The sequence below is a fragment of the Leuciscus leuciscus genome (assembly GCF_965113295.1).
Source record: "Leuciscus leuciscus genome assembly, chromosome: 9".
NCBI lineage: Eukaryota > Metazoa > Chordata > Actinopteri > Cypriniformes > Leuciscidae > Leuciscus > Leuciscus leuciscus.
In genome coordinates this window covers 8,774,593-8,794,091 of record NC_138733.1, presented here as the reverse complement: position 1 = coordinate 8,794,091, position 19,499 = coordinate 8,774,593, and the positions used below count along the sequence as shown (strand labels likewise).

At 44.2% G+C, this 19,499-nt stretch overlaps 1 protein-coding gene and 1 long non-coding RNA gene across 2 annotated transcripts in view; one reads left to right on the top strand and one right to left on the bottom strand.

Annotated features, from left to right (window-relative positions):
- LOC309505875 (NACHT, LRR and PYD domains-containing protein 3-like) overlaps positions 1-6,964 on the bottom strand; it is a gene marked incomplete at its 5' end in the record, with an annotated part of 43,712 nt that extends 36,748 nt beyond the window's left edge. The window contains 3 exons of the mRNA XM_082179338.1: positions 4,849-6,657; positions 6,735-6,848; positions 6,945-6,964. Of these exons, the coding sequence (XP_082035464.1) occupies positions 4,849-6,657; positions 6,735-6,848; positions 6,945-6,964 (1,943 nt within the window). The remainder of the gene's footprint in view (positions 1-4,848; positions 6,658-6,734; positions 6,849-6,944) is intronic.
- Positions 6,965-15,087: 8,123 nt separating this feature from the next.
- On the top strand, positions 15,088-16,630 carry LOC309506519. The gene is made up of 2 exons (XR_014208829.1): positions 15,088-15,366; positions 15,607-16,630. It is a non-coding gene; the product is annotated as an uncharacterized lncRNA (long non-coding RNA).
- The last annotated feature ends 2,869 nt before the right edge of the window (positions 16,631-19,499 follow it).

Sequence of the window (19,499 nt, the reverse complement as noted above, 5' to 3'; positions counted from 1 at the left end):
TCATGAGGCCGCGGTCCACGGGTACACTGGGGTTCCCCCCGTTGAACGCTTTGTTGCGATGCAACTGTGTCCGCAGAGTGCTTCGACGTGGCGTGGTGACCCAAAGCACCACTCTCATCCACTCTCGTGGCGAGGTCCTACAGAGCTGCGGGGCAGGGCGCCGCCTCGCTGCATGTCATGGCCATCCTCCAGGTCTATCAGGCCAGGATGCTCAAGGACATGCACGAGGGCAGAGCTGACCAAGGGCTCCTTGATGAGCTGCGTGCCGCCACCGAACTCGCTCTCTGGGCGACGAAGGTGACCACACGCTCCCTTGGTCAGGTGATGTCCACTAGTGTGGTCCAGGAACGACACCTGTGGCTTAACCTGGCGGATATGCGAGATGCCGAGCGGACTCGTCTGCTCGACTCTCCTATCTCCCAGGCAGGCCTTTTCGGCGGCGCAGTCGAGGACGTCACCCAAAAGTTCTCGGCTGCCCAGAAACAGACTGAGGCTATTAAGCACATACTGCCCCGGCGACAAGCTGCTGCCTCCACCCAGTCGCCGTCTGTTCGCCACCGAGGGCGCCCTCCTGTGACTCCCGCAGACCCCAGTGGAACGCACGTCCTTCCCTGGTCTCCTCTGTCAGGAGGTCTCCTGGTCTCACAGTCTATGACTGTGCCCCCACACCGGGACGCTCCGCCTCCCCAGTCCGGGCCAGTCATACCGCTTCGCTGCCCAACAGTACAGGGTACAGTTTTTCGGAGCCTGGCTTCAGCTTCCCAACCTGTCCCGCTGGGTTGCCAAGACCATCAGGCTCGGCTATGCGATTCAGTTCACACAATCTCCTCCCCGTTTCAGGGGAGTCCGCTACACTATGGTCGGTGGCAATACCCCTGCCATGCGTGCGGAAATCGCCACCTTATCCCACCAAGGATCCCACCAATCCTGGATTTGCGAGTTTTGAATCAGTCCCTCTACAGGATCCCGTTCAAGATGCTCACGGCCAAACGCATTTTCAAATGCATCCAGCCGCAGGATTGGTTCGCAGCGATCGACCTGAAGGACGCCTACTTCCATGTCTCCATTCTTCCTCGACACAGACCGTTTCTTCGGTTTGCTTTCGAGGGACAGGCATACCAGTACGCTGTTCTCCCATTTGGGCTAGCCCTGTCTCCTCGCGTCTTTACGAAGGTCGTCGAGGTAGCCCTTGTGCCGCTTCGGCTACACAGGGTGCGCATCCTGAATTATCTCGACGACTGGCTGATCCTAGCTCACTCTCGAGATCAGGTTTGCGAGCACAGGGACCTAGTGCTCCGGCACCTAGCTCGTCTGGGCCTTCGGGTCAACTGGGAGAAGAGCCCCGTGCAGAGGATCTCTTTTATCGGTATGGAAATCGACTCGGTCGCCATGTGCGTGCAGCTTTCGAGCGAGCGCGCGTGTGCAGTCACTGCTTCCATTCTGAATGTCTTAGAGGCATGGGAGTTGGTTTATATCATTCATACTGACAAGCAGCCTTTGGAGTTTCATGATTAGCAGCTGCCAAGCCACTCCCTAGCAACCAAACAGAGTACCCTAGCAACCATTTTACAAGACCTATATCTCTGCATCAGAACATCATATAGAGATGGGGGTTGGGAGTACAGAAAAACTAAGAACTCCAATAGTAACCATCTGTGACAACTACAAACCACCTAGTAACACCATAGCAACCACCCAGAATACCTTAGCAACCACCCTGAACACCATAGCAACCACCTAAAAACGCCATAGCAACCACCCCAAATACCCTAGCAACCGCCTAGCAACGCCCTACCAACCACCCAGAATACCCTAACAACCACCTAGCAAAACCATAGCAACCACCCAGAACACCCTAGCAGCGCTCTAGCAACCAACCAGAATACCCTAGCAACTGCCTAGCAACACCATAGCAACCACCCAAACCACCCTAGCAATGCCCTAGCAACCACCAATAATACCCTAGCCTAGCATCCACTTAGCAACCACCCAGAACACCTTAGCAACTGCCTAGCAACCACCCAGAACTCCTTAGCAACTGCTTAGCAACCACCCAGAACACCCTAGCAGACGCCTAGCAACCACCCAAATTACCCTAGCAACCACCCAGAATACTCTAGTAACCAACCAGAACACCTTAGCAACCCACTAGAAACACCCTAGCCTAACCATGCCGAATTTTGCCACTGCAAGCACCACTCACATTTGCTTCAGGAAATGTACATTAATAATTTTAGTTATTATTATTCTTCTGACCCAAAATTTCGGACTCAAACTCCTCCTAGAGCTTTAACTCTACCTACTCCAAACTCGGCTCAGACCTTCAGACTGTTCTGACTTAGTGCTATATCTTTTCTAACTGATCGGACTTCCAGTTTTCCTAAAAATGACGATCAAAACTCAGAAAAACTCCCATTGACTTAACATTGCGGAATGTTCAGATTTTCAAACTCTCCAACTGTCAAAAATTCCAATCTAAACTCCTTCAAACCCTAGACTCAATCAAACTGCCATTCTATATTCTATGAGCCATTTACACTCATTTAAACTAATAAACTCAATCTACTTTAATTTAATTTATTCTTCAAATAAAATCTATCTACTTTAAACTAATTTAAACTTCAAACTACTACATTTACTTCATTTAAACTTATAAACTGTAAACTCATACACTTATAAAGTCATGAATTCATGCACTTATTAACTCATACACTTATAAAATCATGAATTCATACACTTATGAACTCTTATGCTGATTCTTACGCAAATAGAGTGTGATTTCCATGTTAAGTCAATGTAAAGACACGGCCCTGCGGCACGAATGAGACGTTTAGCACGGTGCGGTAGACACGAATTGAGCGTCTAGCGCAAGTGATTTTATTTGGTGCTTTTTGTGCATTCACGCGTTTGAAGCGAATTCGCGTCTGACGCCCGAGTTGAAAAATCTGAACTTTTACCTCTGTTCGCGCCGCGCCGCGGAGCCTGCTTGCTGCTGTCACATGGTGAAGTAAAATCAATGCAAATCTTTTATCACATAAAAACTTGATTTCAATATATGAGACATATTCATTTTGTATTGAATGCTATTTATTCCATATCTAAATCCAGATTATATGAAACATTATTATTCTAATGAAAAGACAGCCAACATACTTTAGTGTATAAGAACATAGTTCGTGTCTGGACAGTGTTGTGTGAGAAACAAAAAAAATCACAGGACAGGTTAATTACTTTTGGAGGCTGGCTCCATTTATCATCAAAACAAAAATAAATTACGGATTATGTGGGTGAGGGCGAGGGTGATCCTCGCTCTGATTCGGGACAACAGGTCATCAAACTGGGCGCGGTACAGGCGGAAGTACCGCTGAAAGCTGCCGTCATTCAGGCGCAGCTCCTGGAGCAAGTGGTGAAACTCGCCAAACTGGGTACGCCTCTGGAGGGTCTGGTGGACCCAAGTACGGCGACGATGACCCCTACGCCGCTGTTCTGCTCTCCAGAGCAAATACGAGCAGTGACTCTCTCGATGAATGCTCGATCAACATCAGCCATCTTGCAAACAGACAACTGCCTAGCACTTGCCCCTCCCACAAGAAGCGGATTTCGCCTCGGACACGCGTCAATTTCGCTTCAAACACTCGCTTTATACCTGCGTCCTATTCGCTTTGAACGCGCGAATGGATGCAAAATGTTCAAGCGTCCAACTGATGCGCTATTCGCGTTTGGTGTGAACGCAGCATTAAACTCATAAATTAATAAACTCTGAACTCATAGACTCATTTAAACTTATAAACTCTAAAATCATAAACTCATGAATGCATACACTTATAAACTCATGAATACATACACTTATAAACTCATACATTTATAAACTCATGAATTCATAGACTTATTATTAATTCTTAAACTCATAAATTAATAAACTTCAATTAAGTATCTACCTATCTATCCATCTCATAGCAACCACCCAGAACACCCTGGCAACCACATAGTAACCACCCAGAGTACCCTAGCAACACCATAGCAACGACCCTAGCAACTGCCTAGCAACCACCCAAAATACCTTAGCAACTGCCTAGCAACCGCCCAGAACACCATAGCAACCGCCTAGTAACATCATAGCAACCACCCAGAACACCATAGCAACCGCCTAGCAACACCCTCACAACCACCCAGAATACTCTAGCAACCCATAGAACAACACATTAGCAACTACCCAGAACTCCTTAACAACCCACTAGAAGCAACTTTAAATTAATTTAAACTATTTTTAAACTTTAAACAATTTTAAACTACTTTAAGCTTCAAACTAATTTAAACTTTAAACTACTCTAAACTAATTTAATCTTTAAACCAATTTAAACTTCAAACTACTTTAAACTTCAAACTACTTTAAACTTCTTCAAACTTTATGGTCCAAACTTTCTCAAGCCAAATTAAAGTTTGTCTCGACAAACTTTTTAATCTAGTTGTTCATCTAATAGTAAAATTTAAATGTATTACTGCTATGTAAACCATACATCAAATGTTTTTTCGGAGATCTGAGCATAAATAAGCTGTTTCTCCAGTTGTTTGCTTGGTATTAATTTATTTTATTATTTATTTTAAATATTTAAATTCCTTCTTAATGTACAAGAACATTCAACTAGTAAACCTGAATTATTTATTCATACACAAATTTTCTGACTTTGTTTCAATGCAAGAAGGAATTTTACATTGTCACGGTTTAATTAAGAAACACATCAAATACTGACCACTGAACTCTAGACAACATCTGCAGCACTGAAGATTTATGAACTTTTATTTTCTTAATATTTTAACAGTGAACTGATTGTTCTAATTGATACTTACTGAACTGATCTGGAATCTTTAATCACAGGAAGCAGCTTCTGAAGAACCTTTAGTATTTCAGTTTTATTGTCTCTTCCAACAAAATAACTTAAATTAAACGTGTCCAGCTTGTTATGTAATGTCAATAACACAAAGACTACAGCTGACCACTGAGATGAGGAGAGTTTGGCTTCCTTTATTCTTCCAGATTGCAGATACTGTTGTATTTCCTCCACTAGTGAATGATCACCCAGTTCATTCAGACAGTGGAACAGATTTATGGATTTCTCTGGAGAGTCTCTGGTCCTGATCTTCTTCTTGATGTACTCAACTGTTCCCTCATTGCTGTCAGATCTGCTTGTCATTTTCATTAGTCTTTGTAGGAGAATCTGATGAGACTCCACTGACAGACCAAGAAGAAAGCGCAGGAAAAGATCCAGATGTCCATTTTTACTCTGTAGAGCCTCATCCACAGCTCTCTGATGCAGCGCAGATAATGACACATGTTCTTCTGGTGAATTGAGTTGAAACCAGTCCTTAAACTTAGACCGCAAGCTCTGTTTGGGGATTGTGTCAAACACATTTCTATTGTTGTATGTACAGGAGAGATGCACATATAGAGCCGCTAGATGTTCCTGAACACTCAGATGAACAAAGCAGAAGACTTTCCCCTGATACCAGCCAAACTCCTCTCTGAAGATCTGAGTGCACAATCCTGAGTAAACTGATGCTTCTGTCACATCAATGCCACACTCTCTCAGGTCTTCCTCATAGAAGATCACATTGCCTTTCACAAGCTGCTGAAAAGCCAGTTTCCCCAGTTTGAGGATCATGTCTTCATCTTTCACGTTCTTCTCATAGTCCTTCTCATGTTTGATGTTGGTCTGAAGGATCAGGAAGTGTGTGTACATCTGAGTGAGAGTCTTGGGAATCTCTCCTCTCTCCACTTTGCTCAACCTCATCCCTAGAACAGTGGCTGAGATCCAGCAGAACACTGGGATGTGGCACATGATGTAAAGGCTCCTTGATAACTTAAGGTATGTGATGATTGTATTGGCCAGACTCTGATCACTGATTCTCTTCCTGAAGTATTCCTCCTTCTGTGGATCATTGAAGCCTCGTACCTCTGTCACTCGATGGACACACTCAGAGGGGACGAGATCGGCTGCTGCTGGTCTGGAGGTGATCCAGATGAGAGCAGAGGGAAGCAGATTCCCCACAATAAGGTTCGTCAACAACATTTCCAGTGATTTCTTTTTGTTTGCATCTCGTAAAGTCTCCTTCTTTTTAAAATGTAAGGGAAGACGACACTCATCCAGACCATCAAAGATGAACAATACTTTATATTTGTCTTTGGATATTTCCATTTCTTTAGTTTCAGGGAAAAAGACATGAAGAAGATCTGAAAGACTGAGTGTTTTGTCCTTTATCAGATTGATCTCTCTGAAAGGAAGTGGAAATATGAGCTGGACGTCCTGATTCTCTTTCTCTTCAGCCCAGTCCAGGATGAACTTCTGCACAGAGACTGTTTTTCCAATGCCAGCGACTCCCTTTGTCAGCACAGTTCTGATGGGTTTGTCTTGTCCAGGTAAAGGTCTAAAGATGTCATTGCATTTGATCGGTGTGTCCTCTGTTGCTGCTCTCCTGGATTGTGTCTCAATCTGTCTCACCTCATGTTCATTACTGATCTCTCCACTCTCACTCTCTGTGATGTAGAGCTCTGTGTAAATCTCATTCAGGAGTGTTGGGTTTCCCTGCTGTGCTGTTCCCTCATACAGACACTCAAACTTCTTCATCAGATTTGATCTAAACCTGTTGAGGACTTCATGGCTGTAAAATTAAAATACCACAGTATTAATAAACACAATGAATTTTTTTTTATCTTAAATTTAGTTGAAATGTAATACCTGAGATCAGTCTGTGTATCTCCACTCTTAAAATGTACTGGATGACCCATAGACGCGTCACTCCTCATAGACACACAGCTGGGCTCTGGTTCTGATCTCTTCTGATGAACTGAACTATAACATATGTAACGACTGAGACAAATCAGACCCAAGTATTTGTTATAGTTTAACAAATGATAATGAACAAATGAAATGAACAAAAGACCTCACTCTGGGATCTGTGGCCCCATCCCCCCAAACAGGACAAGAAGGTCTTAGTTACCATGACCACGATCAGATAAGTTGGTTTTATGACTCTTACCAATGTGAACAGGGTACTTTATTATAGAACCAACAGTCAACGTAACCTCACGCATACCATGTTTGTTCTCTATAAACTGGTACTTTGAAGATCGAAATGATTGTGTACATGATATGCCGATAGCTGTTCAACATATTAGTATTACAAGAATCTTTCTTAGTTTCGTCATCAGACACCAATCCAGCGTGCCATTGCAAATGACCACGCTTAGAACAGAGACTCATAAATCCTCCCCACAGAGGAAACTCCCGCTCAGAAATTTTCCTCTTTCTTATTGGTTGAGCCAGCCCTGCAAGGTGTGACCTTTGTCAAGCTTTAAAAGGCCTCTTCGCTAGCCCTTCCCTCTCTTCTCTCCTGGCCTCAACTGCTGCTTCTTCAAGTTGATACTTGGGATCCCCCCCAAGGGTGGCCATGAAAGATACGCTTTTCTTAGAATAAATTAATAATCAAAAGAGTTTGTTGGAACTGATTAATTGACTGTAATATTAATTTAGCTACCTCAAGTTAATCCAATTAACTGGTCCAAATATTAATAATTAATCATAATTGATAATTATGAGTTAGTGTTAATATTTCCCCTTTGAGCTAATTTGTTACACATAATATTAAAGTTAATACATTGAATTACTGTATTCAAAAATCACATATTCATTTATCCTTAAAGAATTTATTTTCACAATGTTGATAAAAAAAAGTGTAAAATGAACTAAGTGCTCTCATATATGTCTCTCGTGTGTGAGTAACACTACATACATTAAAGGGGTCATATAATGCCATTTTTGTACAAGCTAATATGATTCTTTAGGGTCTAAATTAAAAGTTTGTAATATACTTTAATTAAAAATTCTCATTAGTATTGTAAGAAAACACTAATTTTACCTGGTCAAAAACAGCTCTGTTTTCAGCACGCCGTTTCAGTGCATGTGTCTTTAAATGATAATGAGCTTTGCTCACCCCGCCCCTCTGTTCTGTGCGTACACCGTTTGTAACACAATAACCACGCGTTGTTCATTATAAACGTGGGATTATGAATTATATTGAGAACGTCGTACATAGAAAACATGCTGTAATGTACCCTGAGTGTAAACCTTAGATGCATTCATCTGAAGCCTGCAGCAAGGTTTGCAAATTTCGCAAAGATTAATATAAATACTAATATAAAGGTTAATAAAACATTACACTCACATCTTCTGGAGGTTCAGCAGTAACACGTTGGTACCGATCCGTTTTTTCTCGTTTGTAAAGCTGTCTGGTGTGAAATGATTGCAAACATGAAAGCGGGAATCCCCGTGAGGGAATCCCCGCGTCAATCCTTTGGGCATATCGCTTCAAAAACAAAACTCAGCCACTGCATCTATAACGGCTCAGATTTAGGAACATCCAAATGACTGCTGTGTTCCTTATTACATCTAAGAACAGAACACCACAATCGTGTAGACGCCATTCTACTCCAGCATATCAACAATGGCGGACTACTATGACGACGGCTGTCACAGCTTGCTCAGGGCGGGTCTTGTGTTGAAGCACGGCTGTCAATCACAATCGCGGGAGGGGCGTACGATCTTATGACGTCACAATATCGAACGGCTTGATTTCATAGATGGTCAAACATATAAAGAGATTAAAACAAAACCACTGGATGGATTTTAATCATGATAGGATGGTTGTGTACAGGCACTGCCAACAGACATTTCAGTGCAATCAACTTGTAAAAGTGCATGTACCATTATATGACCCCTTTAAAATATTAGCTACACATAAAAATAACTGTAAGCAATGTCCAAACAGAATTTCTCATATCTTGTAGAATATATTACTGATAATGTTCTGATAATATAAAATGCCATACTATAATCATATTTTTATAGAAATGTAATACCTGAGATCATGTTGTGTATCTTCACTCTTAAAATGTACTGGATGACCCATAGACGCGTCACTCCTCATAGACACACAGCTGGGCTCTGGTTCCGATCTCTTCTGATGAACTGAACTATAACAGAGTTTAAAGTTAAACATATTTGCCATATTCAACATATTACATATCCATTTATCAATAAAACAATCACTCTTCATGATTATTTAATTTACACTGCTATTACAAAAATTGTACATTGAAATGAGTTCTTTCACAGATGTCTCTCTGTGTGAGCAACACTATACTGTATGCATTAAAATATTACATTAAAACATTCTTCTTGTACATTGTTTATATCTTATAGAATATTGTCAGGGTTCTGTCACTTCTGTCTAGTTCAATTCTTGGTTTTGTGACAGAGGTCTGACACAAAACTCCCGGTTTTGTCTCGTCTTTGTCTGAGTGCACGGTTGCTCGAGCCGTGCACTCACTTGTCTACGTGCCTTGTTACATGTGCGGGGCATGGTGTTTGGATCCCGGCACGTCGATCTAGTTTGGTTTTCGGTTCTGTGTCGGGATTCAGACATCCATGCTTTGCGTGTTTGTTTTCTGTAGTGAGCGCACAGGATGAGCTTACGCTCGTTTTTGTGCGCTCTGTCTTGTCATGTGAGCGTGCGGTTTCGAGTTCGCTCGGGCCGTACGCTCTTGTCCACGTGTTTTGTGTAGCACGCGATTCGTGTTTTTTATCGGCCGCGTGCTTTCATGTCATGTTGTGTCTCATGCTGTGTAGCACACAGCTTGTGTTTTACACTAGCTGTGTGCTTTCTTGTTGTCATGTTTTGTGTGAACACGTGGCTTATGAGTTTTCATTAGCTGCGTGTTCATGTCTCGTTTTGTGCTTGTGTTTTTGTCAAGTTTGGTGTGAGCACATGGCTTGTCATGTTTCCTTGTGCCATGTGCTCTCCTGTTTATTGTCTAGCCCCACCTACCTTTTTACCTGATTATTGGTTCATTTGCCCCACCTGTCCTCCCTCGTTACCTGCCTTGTTTGCTCCCTATTTATTCTCCCTGTGTTTGCAGTCCTGTGCTGGTTCGTTGTCATTTCTACGTCGTATGTACACAGCGTGTTTCCCTGCTGTGTGGTCAAATCCTCCCCCTCGGGGTAGTTTTTGTTTGTATTTTGTTTTATTTTTATTAAAATAAAGCCCATCAACTCTGCACTTGAGTCCTCGCTTCATCCCTCACCCACAATCCTGACAGAATATATTACTGATAATGTTCTGATAATATAAAATACCATACTGTAATCATATTTTTATAGAAATGTAATACCTGAGATCATGTTGTGTATCTTCACTCTTAAAATGTACTGGATGACCCATAGACGCGTCACTCCTCATAGACACACAACTGGGCTCTGATTCTGATCTCTTCTGATGAACTGAACTATAACCGAGTTTAAAGTTAAACATATTTGTCATATTCAACATATTACATATCCATTTATCAATAAAACAATCACTCTTCATGATTATTTAATTTACACTGTTATTACAAAAATTGTACATTGAAATGAGTTATTTCACAGATTTCTCTCTGTGTGAGCAACACTATACTGTATGCATTAAAATATAACATTAAAACATTCTTCTTGTACATTGTTTATATCTTATAGAATATATTACTGATAATGTTCTGATAATATAAAATGCCATACTGTAATCATATTTTTATAGAAATGTAATACCTGAGATCATGTTGTGTATCTTCAATCTTAAAATGTACTGGATGAATCATAGACGCGTCACTCCTCATAGACACACAGCTGGGCTCTGGTTCTGATCTCTTCTGATGAACTGAACTATAACATAAAAAAAAAGTATATATATATATATATATATATATATATATATATATATATATATATATATATATATATATGTACAGTGGGTATGGAAAGTATTCAGACCCCCTTACATTTTTCACTCTTTGTTATATTGCAGCCATTTGCTAAAATCATTTAAGTTCTTTTTTTTTCCTCATTATTGTACACACAGCACCCCATATTGACAGAAAAACACAGAATTGTTGACATTTTTGCACATTTATTAAAAAAGAAAAACTGAAATATCACATGGTCCTAAGTATTCAAACCCTTTGCTGTGACACTCATAAATATAAATATAACTCAGGTGCTGTCCATTTCTTCTGATCATCCTTGAGATGGTTCTACACCCTCATTTGAGTCCAGCTGTGTTTGATTATACTGATTGGACTTGATTAGGAAAGCCACACACCTGTCTATATAAGACCTTACAGCTCACAGTGCATGTCAGAGCCAATGAGAATCATGAGGTCAAAGGACCTGCCTGAAGAGCTCAGAGACAGAATTGTGGCAAGGCACAGATTTCTGCTGCACTTAAGGTTCCTAAGAGCACAGTGGCCTCCATAATCCTTAAATGGAAGACGTTTTGGACGACCAGAACTAGTGATGGCAAAATGAGGCCTCCTGAACCACTGAAACCTCGCAGCCCATTGCTTCAGCCAAAGGTTCATTACTCGAAGCTTCATTCAGCATTGCTCACTAGTGACACCTAGCTACTGTGCAAAGAAATAGCAGACAAATTAATTCATTCTGAACCAGTACAATGACAATGATAGTTATCTAACTCTCTGACTCTCTGACACTACGACAACTGCTTCTACTACTCCTGATAACACCCACAAGGTGGCGCGAGTTTCAAACCGCCTTTTATCCGGAAGCGACACTCGGACCGAACCGATGACATATCCACACAAACCGAGGCCTCGTTTGTCATTAGTCACGTGATTTTCACGTTAACAACACAAGCCTCGAATCGCGGCTTCATCTGGCACGCCCATTTTTTCTCGACACAAGCTCCGATGCCTCGGTTCAAATGTCACATCACTAACCAGAACCCTTCCTAGAGCTGGCCGTCCGGCCAAACTGAGCTATCGGGGGAGAAGAGCCTTGGTGAGAGAGGTAAAGAAGAACCCAAAGATCACTGTGGCTGAGCTCCAGAGACGCAGTCGGGAGATAGGAGAAAGTTGTAAGTCAACCATCACTGCAGCCATCCACCAGTCGGGGCTTTATGGCAGAGTGGCCCGACGGAAGCCTCTCCTCAGTGCAAGACACATGAAAGCCCGCATGGAGTTTAAGATGGTGACAAATAAGATTCTCTGGTCTGATGAGACCAAGATAGAACTTTTGGGCCTTAATTCTAAGTGGTATGTGTGGAGAAAACCAGGCACTGCTCATCACCTGTCCAATACAGTCTCAACAGTGAAGCATGGTGGTGGCAGCATCATGCTGTGGGGGTGTTTTTCAGCTGCAGGGACAGGACGACTGGTTGCAATCGAGGGAAAGATGAATGCGGCCAAGTACAGAGATATCCTGGACGAAAACCTTCTCCAGAGTGCTCTGGACCTCAGACTGGGCCGAAGGTTCACCTTCCAACAAGACAATGACCCTAAGCACACAGCTAAAATAACGAAGGAGTGGCTTCACAACAACTCCGTGACTGTTCTTGAATGGCCCAGCCAGAGCCCTGACTGAAACGTACTCGGTTACTAACGTAACCTCGGTTCTCTCTAGAAGAGGGAACGAGTACTGCGTAATATCTTACGCTATGGGGAAATCTCTTTTCCGCGAGATACTGAAGCCAAAAATTATCCTTAATTTTGGAATAATGTAAAACGCATTGTGGCAGCACGCAGACATAGGCGAAACAGCTCGCGCGCCTATTGGCTGCTCTGCGGCAACTGCAGCAGCCTATCGAAAGGCCCCGTCGTGACATCAGCTCCAATGAGGGCGCTTCGCACCCACTGCGTCACGTCCCGCCGAAACGGGCGTGGCCTTGGGCTATAAATATAGCTTGAGAGGCTGGTATAGCTGGTTTTCATCCCCGGAGCGAACCAGAGTGTGTTGCAGGCACGGCAAGATACGCAGTACTCGTTCCCTCTTCTAGAGAGAACCGAGGTTACGTTAGTAACCGAGTACGTTCTCTTACGAGAGGTTCTCTCGTACTGCGTAATATATTACGCTATGGGGAACACAGTGTAAAACGCTGTGCGTGCTGAGATCCAGTACCAAAGTCCCAAGGGCAGGTGCCCGGGGCCCATATAGCACATGATCATAATGGGACTCACAGAGAGTCCAGGAAGAGGGGCTAGAATAGCATCATTCCTATAATAAATAGCATCCTATAAGGAGCAATTATATAGATAGTGTTTCACACACAGCCAGGGCGAAACTCGGCCTAGTCTGGTGAATATTATGGGTCTTACACACTGCCCATAGAGCTGCATGATCGATCAGCGAGCGTTGCTCAAGCAGTTTCAGTATTCTGGGCCGAAAACATCGGGGCAGACAATACCGATTTATCAGACCGAAAGCAGCTTAGCCTGTAAAGTGGGAACCTCTAGGTTATAAAACCTTATAAATGTTGACGGGGAGGCCCAGCCTGCCGCCATACATATATCTTGTAAGGCAATCCCACTAGACCAAGCCCACGATGAGGCCATGCCTCTTGTGGAGTGCGCTCTAACACCTAACGGGCACTGCAGGCCCTTAGAGGTGTAAGCCAGCGCTATAGCATCGACTATCCATCTGGATAGGCTCTGTTTCGACACGGCTAGTCCCTTAGAACGTCCGTAGAACGAGACAAAGAGCTGCTCTGTCTGTCTGAAGACAGATGAGCGAGACACATAAGCCCTTAATGCCCTGACCGGGCAAAGGAAGCTGGCGTCCTTCTCCTCGTTAAAGACCGGCAGGGCTGACAGGGAAATCACCTGAGACCTGAACGGTGTGTTGAAGGATTTAGGAACATACCCGTGCCTCGGTTTGAGTATGACTTTCGAGTCATTTGGCCCAAACTCCATACATGTCGCGTTCACTGAGACCGCTTGCAAGTCCCCAATACGCTTCACTGAAGCGAGAGCCAGAAGAAATACTGTCTTGAAAGACAAGTGTTTGATATCCACTGATTGGATTGGCTCGAATGGGGCACCTTTCATGGCCTCCAAGACCGTGGAAAGGTCCTATATGGGAACTGAGGGAGGTCTGGGAGGATTTAGCCTCTTAGCTCCTCTAAGGAAGCGAATGACCAGATTGTTCCTTCCAAGTGACTGGCCAAGCGTTGGTTCAGTAAACGCTGCTATAGCCGCCACGTAAACTTTGAGCGTGGATGGGGTCCTTGTAGGAAGGAAAGAACCTCCATCACCCCACAATCTGGGGGTGATATGCCACGGGCTGTGCACCAGCCAGAGAACACAGACCATTTCGAGGAATAGAGCCGTCTCGTAGACGGGGGCTCTACAGCATCATGCTGTGGGGGTGTTTTTCAGCTGCAGGGACAGGACGACTGGTTGCAATCGAGGGAAAGATGAATGCGGCCAAGTACAGAGATATCCTGGACGAAAACCTTCTCCAGAGTGCTCTGGACCTCAGACTGGGCCGAAGGTTCACCTTCCAACAAGACAATGACCCTAAGCACACAGCTAAAATAACGAAGGAGTGGCTTCACAACAACTCCGTGACTGTTCTTGAATGGCCCAGCCAGAGCCCTGACTGAAACGTACTCGGTTACTAACGTAACCTCGGTTCTCTCTAGAAGAGGGAACGAGTACTGCGTAATATCTTACGCTATGGGGAAATCTCTTTTCCGCGAGATACTGAAGCCAACTATACCAGCTGTTAGCTATACCAGCTGAGATACTGAAGCCAACTATACCAGCTGTCCAGCTATACCAGCCGCAGAGGCCGTAGAGCTTCGGTATGCTGTAACATAGACGCCGCATCTGCAGCGTTTGAGGCGGGGGGCGCGCTGATCACAGCGGGCAGCCTGTCCGTGCTCGACTCTCCTTGGGCGGATAGCTGAGGGCCGTGGTACCGGCTTGTTTACTGCATAATACACTGGAACAGTCGCATTTTCTGGAACTGAACGAGCGAGAAGTTTTGGTGGAAGTCTGGCCGCAGCGGGACTTGAACACCGTCGTTTTCCTAGGCGGGCTAGGAAAACTTTGAGGCCTCGGGCTTTATCACAACCTTCTGCCGGGGCCCACGTGGGGGGCGGCGGCCGGCAAAGCGAGAGCGCGGTCTCGAGTCTCGGGCCTGTCGACGCTGTGAAGCGGCGGTGGTGGGCTGCGGCTTCGGCTGGGAGCTTCGAGCAGACGGCTGTTTAGAGTGGCCTGTTGCAGAGCTAGCGCGCTTCGGCAGGAAATGCTTCATGGCTTGTGACGTTTTCTGCACCTCAGCGAATCTGTCCGCGAAATCTTTGACGGAAGATCCAAAGAGACCGGCAGGAGAGATGGGGGCGTCGAGGAACGCAGCGCGCTCCGAGTCCGGCATCTCAGAGAGCGTCAACCATAAGTGTCTCTCAGCAACGGTGAGAGAGGCCATGTTCCGCCCTATGGCCTGTGCAGCGGATTTAGTGGCGCGGAGTGCAAGATCCGTAGCGCTTCTTAAATCCGGCACGCTGATAGCTTCCGGCCCTTCCTCATCCAGCTTTCGGAGAAGGTTGGCTTGGAAGATCTGCAATGTGGCCATTGTGTGCAACGCAGATGCAGCCTGTCCAGCGGCGGTGTAAGTGCGGCTGTGCATGGCTGAAGTAGTGCGGCAGGCTTTAGATGGAAGCGCCGTCTTTGCGCCGTCTTTGCACGCCGTCCAGCAGAGGGCGGGCAAAGATGGGCAGCTACCGCTTCTTCCACCGGAGGAAGAGAATGGTATCCTCTGCTTTTAGCACCGTCCACCACAGAGAATGCTGCTGAGGCAGAGGTACACACCCTGGCTGAGAAGGGGGCACACCAGGACTTCGCGAGTTCTTCATGAAGCTCAGGAAGAAACGGCGCGGGTCTAGAAGGTGGCGAAACGCGGTCTCCTAGCAGGAAACAACCATCCAGCTGGTTGTGCGCAGGCTCCGCGGGCGTCGACCACTCGAGGCCGAGGCTCTCCACGGCCTGTGTGAGAAGGCGCGTTAGCTCTGCTTCAATGCTCGCTCTTTTCCCGGAAGACTCGCGAGCAGAGGGGGCGAGATCCACAGAGCTCGACCAATCCTCACTGCCCGACGCCAGGATAGAGCAGCTGTCCTCCTCTACAATCGCCACTTCTTCAGTGTCATCCACAACGGAAGCGGCGGCAGACGGCGGCCGTTGTCCGGGAGTGATAGACTCAGGTGAAGCGGGCGGTGAAGCTGGCGGGCGAACCGGCGAGCTTGTAACGGTTGGAGGAGGCTCCGGGACCCGCTGAGCACGGCGCTTTTTACAGCACGGTACCGCAGCGGGCGGGAGTGCAGTCTCGTGGAAGAATGCCAGGCAAGTCCTCAGAGTCACCATAGGCAGTAGCTCGCAGTGAGGGCATCCACCGTCAGCGAGAGCGAGAGCTGCATGTCCTTCACCCAGGCCGGAAACGCAGATGACATGGCGGTCCCCGTCGCTGAGTGGGGCTCGGCACGAGCCACAGAAGGTGCGAGACATCTTAAGAAAGACGCTCGATCTCTTTTAGAGAGAGAGTGTGTGTCGCGGCGGCGAACACACACTAGTATGTAAAGGATATAGTGCGCCGGATAGCGCAGCAGGAACAGCGGCAGAAGGCGGCTCGGCCAGCGGCTTCGATGCAAGGCTCGTCCCGCTGAAAGGCTTTCTCGACGGCGCGGCTTCTTCTCTCTGGATCCAGCGATGCGTGAGCTCCGCTGAAGAGATGAAAATCAGCTATACCAGCCTCTCGAGCTATATTTATAGCCCAAGGCCACGCCCGACGGGGCCTTTCGATAGGCTGCTGCAGTTGCCGTAGAGCAGCCAATAAGCGCGCAAGCTGTTTCGCCTATGTCTGCGTGCTGCCGCAACGCGTTTTACATTATTCCAAAATTAAGGATAATTTTTGGCTTCAGTATCTCGCGGAAAAGAGATTTCCCCATAGCGTAAGATATTACGCAGTACGAGAGAACCTCTCGTAAGAGAACCCAATTGAGCATCTCTGGAGAGACCTGAAAATGGCTGTCCACCAACGTTTACCATCCAACCTGACAGAACTGGAGAGGATCTGCAAGGAGGAATGGCAGAGGATACCCAAATCCAGGTGTGAAAAACTTGTTGCATCTTTCCCAAAAAGACTCGTGGCTGTATTAGATCAAAAGGGTGCTTCTACTAAATACTGAGCAAAGGGTCTGAATACTTAGGACCATGTGATATTTCAGTTTTTCTTTTTTAATAAATGTGCAAAAATGTCAACAATTCTGTGTTTTTCTGTCAATATGGGGTGCTGTGTGTACAATAAAGAGGAAAAAAAAATACTTAAATGATTTTAGCAAATGGCTGCAATATAACAAAGAGTGAAAAATTTAAGGGGGTCTGAATACTTTCCGTACCCACTGTATATATATATATATTTTTTTTTATTATATTTATTTTATATTTTAATATAAGTTCAAAGTTTATTCAAAATACCTGCAACCTGGATACAAATCTTCATCTCTGGATGTTTGAGTTTCATCCATGATGAAACGGAACAGTTGAAACAGAATCTGATCTTCACCACTGACTCTGAATGGAAATGACAAACAATAATTCAGCTGAACGGAACCTGAGATTCAGAGAAACAGGATCATGAGACGCGGCGTTCACTCAAATACACAATGTTAGTCGTATATTTACACAAATGCAAACTAAACCACAGACAACACAAAACAATGAAACCATGTTTTGCTCTAAAATGAAAAATATCAAACACATATAAAATAACTAATATGTCCTTTTGGGGAAATAGGCTAATATTGGCCTAAATGCGAGTCACCTGTAAAACGTTTCGAGACCTGAACACTCACCTTGATCAACGTTTGATCACATTCAGATTCACAAAATCCACCGCCGTTTCTATCAAGTAGGCTAACACGTAAATTCGTGTCTTAGCTTTTGTGAAGGTTTCCATTAAACACTTTGCATTTGATACTCAGCATAGAATCGATTCTGGCTGTTAAATGTCGAAACATCAACTCTGATCATTTACTTTCATTTTTAATTTTTTTCCGCGCAAAGTGTTGTCCGGTTCGTGAACGAATCGTTCTTTTGAACCGGTTCTTTTTAGTGAACCGGTCGAACCAGTATGCTACATCAAATCGGACTGAATCGTTCGAAACAGTACGCGTCTTGGGTCAGCGCTGATCCACAAGTTACTAAAGTTACTCACTTTCGGACATGCCTTACTGTCCTTCCGACTCGAAATAAAACAATATCCCGGAGTATATTTTACTCCAGTAACTCCAACAGTTCACTGAACTGAGACATGTTGTCCTGAGAGAACTGATGAGCACGAGCAGCTGATACTGCGCATGCGTGTACTACCGAACTACAGGTACAGCGGTTCTCAATCACCAGTACAGAACCGAAAACTGTTTCTTTCGGACATGTTCGACACACTCAGAACCGATGATGAGCTGATAGCTGAGTATGCGTGTAATTTTTTTCAGAGGGACGAAATGCATGTTTCTTAAGTATTTTGTTGAACATCAGTAAGTGTAACAAAATAAAACATGTTGGAAACATGTTTAGGCCTATCACATAATCACTGTTGTATCACTGGATTATTTTAAAGATTGGGAAAGACAATGAATGGATTGTAAAACTGTCAAACTAAACATTTATTATTATACTAAAGCATTATTATTATTATTATTTATTTCAGACCCATGGGTCCATATCAAAAGGGAAAAAGAAAAATACATACAAACATACATTTTGACAAACAACAAACATAATTTAAAAGACATACAATCTTTCATTCCAATGCTTCCAGAAACAGGGAAAATGCCTTGTATCATACATAATATTATTTAAGACCATTATGATACTATTTTTGAATCACTCAACCGACATATGAAATTATACATACACTTCCTTAAGACAGCATGCAAAGTGGGTACATTATTAGATACAAACATTTGGCTTGCACTTGTCCACCTTGGGAGCTTAAGCAAAATTCTTAGCGCATCATTAAATGCCACCTGAAGCTTTTTCATTTTAGCTTTAGTATATTGTGGACTGTATAAGTACAGTAGGCCTATGCCCTGAATAGAGCTATTTTAACATCATCTGTACACATAAAATTTACGAGCCAGCATATTAGCTTGCCCATTCAACTTACAGCACTGGCACTGCACATCATCGTCATCATTTAAATCATTTCTAATGATGTGACCCAAGTATTTTACTTTATTTACCACATTTAAAACTTGGTAATCTATATAGAAAGAAGGAAAATTTTGCTTAAGGTCCTCTTTGGTTTTAACAATCATGACCACACTCTTTTTAATATTAAATTTAATATCATGCTGCACACCATAACTTGAACATACTCGAATCAGCTGTTGTAATCCTGCACTATAAGGAGACATAATAACTATATCATCAGCATACATCAAATGGTTAATGAGACTATCACCTATTACACATCCAGTCTTACAATTATTTAACTCTATAGAAAGACCATCCATGTACAGGTTAAAAAGAAGAGGTGACAAATCTCCCCCCTTGCCGAACCCCATTTGTCATATAAAACGGTTCCGATACATTCTTACCCCATTGAACTTTTAAG